Source organism: Phaethon aethereus, assembly GCF_964289735.1.
Source record: "Phaethon aethereus genome assembly, chromosome: 21".
NCBI lineage: Eukaryota > Metazoa > Chordata > Aves > Phaethontiformes > Phaethontidae > Phaethon > Phaethon aethereus.
This window is the reverse complement of record NC_138597.1, coordinates 9,610,097-9,618,325: the sequence shown is the minus strand read 5'-3', so window position 1 is coordinate 9,618,325 and position 8,229 is coordinate 9,610,097. Positions and strand designations below refer to the sequence as shown.

General features: G+C 40.0%; 1 protein-coding gene across 1 annotated transcript; it reads left to right on the top strand.

Annotated features, from left to right (window-relative positions):
• Positions 1–2,703: 2,703 nt before the first annotated feature.
• UTS2 (urotensin 2) lies at positions 2,704–7,391 on the top strand (the record flags this gene model as incomplete). The annotated part of the gene is made up of 4 exons (XM_082009444.1): positions 2,704–3,783; positions 6,067–6,177; positions 6,607–6,650; positions 7,275–7,391. Exons 1-4 carry the CDS (start codon positions 3,681–3,683, stop codon positions 7,389–7,391), a joined length of 375 nt encoding a protein of 124 aa, XP_081865570.1. The 5' UTR covers positions 2,704–3,680.
• Positions 7,392–8,229: the final 838 nt, after the last annotated feature.

The window sequence follows — 8,229 nt, the reverse complement described above, 5'->3', positions numbered from 1 at the left end:
AGACACCATAGAGTGCTATTTGGTTATACAGAACATACAGTACATGCGCTACATTACAGTTCGCACACAGCAGGCAGAAGTAGCATCTTCAAAAAAGAGAAGTTAACATCGAGTGCCCAAGTTGTGGTTAGTTTTTTTCCTTTGATCCGCTGAGTCTCCCAACAGGTTATTTTCAGTACACTCTAAAATGCGGAGTATACATAAAGCAATGCAAGCTAGTGGCAGAAAAAAACCCAACTCATTGCACATATGATCTCACAAGGCAGCTGTTTCAGTATGCAAAATAGATCTAATAATCATGTTACAAAGCTAAATAATTAGCTAAAATGAGAAATTTTAAGTTCAAGTTAACTTCTTAGGTGTTAATGAGGATAGATATCCGCTAAACCAGTAGTGACAGCAAAGCAAAAACCCCCAAACCCCTAAATAATATGCTAGACCCTAGCAGGGAAGTAAATAACACTACAATTTTTTTTCCGTCCCGGAAACACCAGCCAACATGTATACCTCACTGAAACAAGTTGTTAGTTAAAAATTCTAGTAAAACTTAATGAATAGCTGGACATTTATATGAGGAATGCTGCTCATCTGCAATTACAGTGTCAATACAAAAGCATTCTACTGCACACCTCTCCATGTAAACTAAATTAAAACCAAAAAGCTACACCAAAAGTTATATCCCAGAAAAAAGTCCCTCATACAAATGGTACTGTTAAATCACATCTCTGAAATTCTTGCTTTTGCCAACTGCCACAATATTTGACTAAAATAAAAACTCGTCCTTACTTATCATGAAGGATTTTAATCTATAATGCAAGAGTTCTTTCCCCTGTTTTAGATTTCATCCTTACTATTTTACTCAGAAGGTGGATAATTTTAGGGAGGGTGTTTTTGGTTGGTTTTTTTGTGCCCGCTTTTTTTTTTTTTTTTTTAAAAAAAAAAAAGTTTCCTTGACTTTGTTAGCAACTTATTCTTCACAAGCCATCATTTTAAACCAAGAATAGCTGTTTCCTCTGATAATTACGCATAATCTTTTACGATAGGGTAACATACCCTTACCATTCAGAGTTTGCTCAGTAATTTATCTGGACTACGGCTGCCCTGTTATTTTAAACTGAAGCACTTGAAAGAAAGTCTATTAGCATAAATAAGAACTTAAAAAAGTTTTCCCACAAAATAGTACTTTTGATAAAAATTGAAACAGTTTCTTGCAAATCAATTTCCAAGTTTTCAAAGTGCAATTCATGTTGACTTCCATCACCCATGTATTCAGGGTTTTTTACCTTTGTTTAGGATGAGCTGTTTCTTTGCTTTGCACGATGACGTGTGCACTGTCCCCTGAGGAAAATGCCTTTGACATTTTGGTAGAGGAAAGAGTGTCTAAGTGACAACTTCAAATCTGAGTAAAGGCAATAAGCTACAGGCAAGTTGCCCAACTTCCACATGACGCAATTCACGATGGCTCTAAGAGGCTGAGTCTTCCTTGAGAGAAGACAAAGGACAAGTTGCTTGTGAGTGCTTCATTAGCTTTCCTTGGAGGATGCTCAGAGCGAATATTGATAATGCCGTTGTCATTGATAGTTCACTGAAGGAGAAGCATTTGTACAGAGCATCCAGCACCAACAGTGAGATCATGCATCAAATCAGACCTAATTACTGTCTGCAGTTTTGGAATGAAGAGTTGCATGACTCAGATGAGGAGAGAGAATTCCTCTCTAGCTACTTATTTCTCTCGTAGGGAAGCACAGGGAAAGAGGCATATAAAATGTATTAGGTTAATTCTGTAGAGAAATTCTTTTCTCATATCCACTCACTTCAGCAAAGAGAAGTCCAGAGAAACAGGATTTGTAGCTCATACACCTGCAGCATGTGTTCTACAAGTCAATACTAGACCTCTCTGAACACACAGGGTGATAGAAAAGTTTAGGTTGGAAGGACCTCTGAAGGTCCTCTCTCACCTCTCCCTCTCCCCACCTCTGCACTCAAAGCAGAGCATCTGAATTTATAGGGGGATGCTCAGGGCCTTGTCAAGCTTAGTTTTGGAATTCCATCCTATTCCATCCTTGAAGCTATTCAAACCTGACTGGACAACACTCCTGGACAAACTGTTCTGTCTGACCCTGCTTTGAGCAGGGGGAGTTAGACTAGATGATTTCCAGAGGTGCCTTCTGACCTCAACCATTCTGTTATTCACAGAGTCCACAGCTTTTCTGGATAACCTGTTAACCATGCGTGTGTGGGGCATGCTCTCTTTGAATTAGACCTGCAGCAGAAATACATCTGTTCTATATGACCGATGTAGCTCATTTAAAATTGGTCCTAGAAGTCCCAGAATTCATAATACAAAAATTAATCTTCAGCAGGAAATGTTAATAAAGGAAGCAGGTAAGTTCACTCCTTTTTGCAACTTACAACTATCATGCAATTCAGCATACGGAAAGAACTTTAGTAACGTTAGTTGGATTTCATTGTATTTTGAAAAGCATTTGAAGGCGCAAATATTTGATTAGAGAGGCGGGAAAGAAAATTACTGAACCTAAACTTTTTTATAACGAATCTGAACAGGCATAGTCTTCTCACCACCTAAAGGAAAGAAAATTGTCATAAACTTATGTTTTTATTTTCAAGGCTCTATACAGTTGGATATGATACTTCACAGAGAATGAAGATGAGGGACCAATCCAGTCAGTCCTTGCTCTTGGATATGAAAAATTAAATTGTAAGTAGAGAAGACAAAATATGCTAGATGGACGGAAATAAAGGCTAAACTTGTGAGATTATATACAGCAACCACTGTGTTAGCTTTAAATAAAAGCAAAAGGCAAACAGGGAAAAAAACCTAGCTAGCACACACAGAATTAAGTAGTTAGTTCCAGCTGAGGGAAAGAGAAGATAAGTGAAATGGAAAAGGGTCTCCCAGTCTAGCAAGGGACTAGACTAGTGTTTAATATCAGACAAAGTAGTTTATATGTACCAAGCAAGTCTCCAGATGGAAGCTGTACTTTCTCTGCCAAGACAATCCTCTAGGGCAACACTGGATGAGGTCTTCTCAAATAAATAGATGTGAAATGCTACGAGGGGGGAAAAAAAAAAAAATTGAACTCCCCTAACATTTTCTTTGTAAATTAACTGGATATTTTAACTCCCCTTCTCTTTTACCTTTTCCTGGCACAAGAACCCAAATACAACACAACAATTCCATCCATCTCACAAAAGGAAAAAAAAAGTGCATTTCATATCAGATTCTTTGCGTCAAGCCTGCTAACACTCATAAATCAGCTGTCTGATTGCCCTGGTCATTTCAACCAATATCTGACCCTTTTGTTAACTCATGATTTATAGCTGGAAGTTACTCTTTTTTAATGCCAGGTTTATAAACTTTACTGTGCTTGGTTTGATATAATATCCATTTTGTACACCAAGCTATAAGACAGTAAATTTATTGTCTATGAACTGTTACCTTGAAAAATTACATCAATGCAAAGTGGTTTCCATTTAGAATCAATGGGCAATAAATTCATTGGCTTTTTTTTTTTTTTTTGAAGCGGGGAGAGAACACGATGATATTTATGAGGTCATGAGCGGCTATATAATGGGTGAAACCGGGAGCAGAGGCAACAGTCAGACAGGAGTTCTGTTACAGGAGTGGACAAAGACAAAACATACTCAACACAGCAACAATGCATAAGCTGCTATTCTGCTGTCTCATTATTATCAGCTTCTCCTGTCCTCTCTCATCTCTCCCCATCATCAATGCCAGTGAGATGTCTTATCAACTCTCAGGTAAGAGTCTTTTGATTTTAATTGTCATAAAGCAGGGGCTGGAGCAGTAAAACCAGAAGAGAAGAAGGTATGCTCTCCAAGGGGCCTTTATTTGTGCTTATCAGCTGTAGAAAAAAGCAGGAATGTCTTCAGAACACCAGCAGCACAGATGACATCATCAGTGGGTGCTAGCCTTGTAAAATGGGGAGGTTGGGTGCCCTAACTATTTCTTCCTGCTGCTTTGAGATCCAGGAGACAAAGGTATCTGAACTTTCTAGCACTGAATGTGAGCTGGTGTATACAGCGTCTGTTTTTGAAGCAGCATTAGTAGGCATTGGACAATTTAAAGAAACTTGGCTGTAGGGTCTCTCCTTTTGCTACAGTTTAAAACGAGCTATGTTTAACTGAAGTTGTATTTAAAAGGGGGGAAACCTACTGCAAAGATTAATGCAGTCCTACGTAGATCAAGAACAGGCAAGTCTGTCTTACACTACAAAACCAGCAATGTACTGAGCATGCTATTCGTTTGCACTAATGCAGATTCCATTCAGTCCAGTGAAAGAATAAATCTTTGCTTGAAAAAGCTGTCCTCAAAGCTTGAAACTATGCTATGAGTCAAGACTGAAATGGCTCAGGAAAAATGCACTCAGAGTCTGGAAGGTTACTGTCATCAGATCTGACCTGTGCTGGAAGTGTTTCTGAAATGAGCTCTGAAAGAACAGGCAAATCAAACCCAAAGTTATTTCATAAAGCTGACTATTAAAAAATGGCTGTTCTTACCTGCTTTGCAGGTGCAACCACTGTTGTGCTGGTTTATAGGTATCAGTAGTCCCTAGTTTGCTTTGAAAATATTGGACTCTCTAAGCCAGCATCCTCTCAAGTCTTCTGCTATTTAACTTGCATTTACAGGCAACCATGACTCAGTATGGATAACATCTATCACATCATAGGGTGAGCAAGCTGGCTCTAACAATTGCTGTATTTGTTTGAAGACATCCATTAGGCTTATTAAATCTTCCTTGATAATATAAAGAGTCTCTAGGCTGGGTAAGATAGAAATAGAACTCTGTATTAAAGAGGGTTGTTTTGGTTTGTTTTTTAAATCTCAAAGCAAATTTACCTGCTAACACTGCTCTGAATTAAAAAATAACATGAGGCTAGAAATATTAATTGTCTCCACATAGCACAGGGAAGTTACAGTATTCTCATTCAGTCTTACACTGAAATCCGCATTGTCCTTTGCAATTGTCCTTTAGTAGAGTGAACAAACTAACAACATGGATGTCCGAGGTCTTCAAGTTCTTGATCTTGGTCCAAGTTTTTGAAATGTTGGGGGATTATTTTCAGCCATTTATTTTCTTATATATTCCCTATTGAGGAGCTATACAGTCTCACCCATCCCTGCAGGTAAGAGCCACTGAAACTCCTCCATAGTATCATCTAAAAGTGCAACTACAAAGTTATATTCATCTACACAAGTAGAGTTTGATAAATACATTCTCTCATTGTCCACAATTTTGAATGTCTGCGGTACATTAGCAAAGATGAAGTTTACTGTTCAGATTACAAAAGCCTTATTTACCTCAAGTATTACACCACTAAGGGCTCCTGTTGGCAACCTGTCTTGGTGTACGGGCTAGTTACAGAATTCTAAATTCTCTATGCACATACAAATTAATTCCATCAGGTATCAGCAATCTGTTGTTTCAGAAAAAAATATATCATCTCTACATTAAAGAAGATGATTGAAATGCACTGAGAAGCATAGCTGCCGAAATGTGTTTTAAGATTTCCTACATTTATTCCTGCCCTTCCCACCATTTTATTGCATTTAATAATTTAACCACTGAGCTGGTTAATAGGCCTTGAACAAGAAGTTTTGTCTATATTCAGAGAAAACTCCAGCATAGGAACTAGTTGATAAAGAAAAGGACTAAAAAGAAAAAAAAAATTATATACAAGTCTGGGTGGTCTACAGCTGGGTACCAGAAGGATTAGGCTGCGAGTTCCCCAAGCAATGGCAAGGGCTGCTGTTAGTCAAAAAACTTTCTTAAAGAAAGATCTGCCAGAGAAATGAGAATCTGAGATTAACATCAGGAAAATATCTTTTCTCAAAGCTTTGGAAGGTAACAACTATCCCCCATTATAGTCATTAAATGAGGGTGGATGATCAGCGATTTCATGATAATCTTCAACAGGTGGGGCCAACAGGCCTGATCAGAAATCCTCTGAGACAGACAGAAACAGGGTTTCAAAGCAAAAGACACTTACCATATGCCTGTTTCTGTCATCTTCCATTTGCAGCTGATGAAGATTCGAGATTAAATGCGGAGCAGTTGGGCAGCCTAGGAAGCACTTCCCTGCTTCAGCTTCTGCCAGAGCTCTTGGGCACAGTGACTGAGGACAACAAAGCAGGTGAGGATTTACCGCAGCAATTTATGGGAGAGTGCCCATGGTTTGCATGTCCAGCTTCCACAGATGTCGTGCCCTGACTCCTGGGTATTTACTGAAATACAGTATTATGTATAGGCAACAGGCAGCTGCCACTTAGTTAACTGGGACCTTGGGGAAACGCTTGCAGCTCAATACTAGCTGGAGAAGTCTCCAAATGAGTTGTATAGCAAAACCTGGCCAAGGCAACGATTGGCCTATAGCAGATTCTGCTGCAATCATGTGCCACAGGATGAAATAGCGGTGCTGCAGCAAAAGGGTTTTCTTTCTGGTCCTCTGAACATTCCACTTCAAGACTTCTGCCAGCAATAGCATTATGGGACACAAGAATGACTGGTGTAGGTTCACGATTTCTAAATGGTAAAACATTTCATTACGTCTCCCCTCTACCAGGTCTTAGCCCCAGCAGCTACAACCCAAGGGAATATATCAAAGAGGTAAGTAAATGACCATCTGTCACTGAAACAAGAAAAATAACACTCCACATTTTAAACTACACTGAATTGTTACCGAGGCATCATTTAAGACCCACACACTTCATAAACAGTATAGTCTCAAGTATGCTGCAGTGTTCTTGAAGCTGGAATCACTTAGCAGTTAGATAAGCGGGGGGTGGGGGGGAAGAGAGTGAGTAATCCAGAACATTTAATACTAAACCCCCCACTTTTTTGCCCAGAAAACCAGCTTTCTAAATAAAGGCCAAGTCCCAGCTTCACCAGGCCAGGCCAGCACATTAACCAGTATTAGCTGCATGTCATTTTTTTCCCCCCACTATAACATAGGCTACATGGTATTATCAGATTTGTTATGAACCATTAGGTAAATGGAGAACGTCATTCCTGTTCACTTGTCTGCCAAATTAAATATAAAGGCAGAAGACTGGGACTAGTTTTAGTGCATCATCTAAATGAGAGGGAAGGTACACTGGGCACACGCACACTCCCTCCTTCCCCCAGTCAGAACACAGGGCTGGGTGATCAGTTGGGGCAGTGAAGCGTGTACTTTCCCACTGGGAACATTTGCCATCCAACAGTAACCTCTCTAATGCTGTTTGACTTCAGACTTCCTATGGAAATCATCCTCGAGTTGCTTTGCTGGGCCGCCTCTTGACCAAGGACAGGAGACAGTACAAGAAACGTGGCAATCTTTCCGAGTGCTTCTGGAAATACTGTGTGTAAATACAAGAAACCCTCCCTGACTTTGGTTGCATAATTTATACAGATGTCTGAAAACATGTATATAGATTTGCTTGATTTAAAATGAGAATGAAGAAACATGAAGACAGCTCCTAACTTTAGACTCTATGCTACTTGGAAATTAATAAATTCTTGATGTTTTGCAATTATGATGTGAGCAGTGTAGTATTTTCTTAGAGTTCAGCACAACAGGAATAAAGTAATAGGACAGAGATAAATATGCAACATGAAGAGCACTCTGGCAGGGGAAGCAAGGTTCCCACGGGGTCCCATGAAACCTTCCAGAAGAGCGATGTCTCAGCTGTGTCTAAGTCCAGAGCCAAGACGACTTTCTCCTTTGTCTCTTGATGTAGATTGGGATGCCAGAAAGAAAGGGTCATTGCTGCATTCCCTCATGAGGCTAAGCCAGTGAGGGATGGCAGCTTAACCGTGCCCAGTCCCCTCCTGCCATCCCCAAGGCACCACAGTAAGCACGTGTCAGGATTGAGCATTGGCTCCCACTACCGCTGGAGAGAGATAACTGTTTCTCTTGGTCACTTGTAAAGACAGACCCACAAATCTATTTCTTTGCAGCACCTCGCCTAGTCCCCAGCTGCCCATGACAACAGGGTTGCCTGTGTGTGGCACAGGCTTTAAAAACTGTGTCTGATTATCATCCAGCACAGGATGAAACGTGAACATTATAGTTGTCAATGTTCAGGCTTTACACCCAGCTCGCAGACAGTTGGTGGAGGCAGACAGGGATGACATGACTTAAAAGTTTCTACAACTGTGACCTGCACTTATGTGGCTGCACACACAGATGCAAGAAGGTGATATA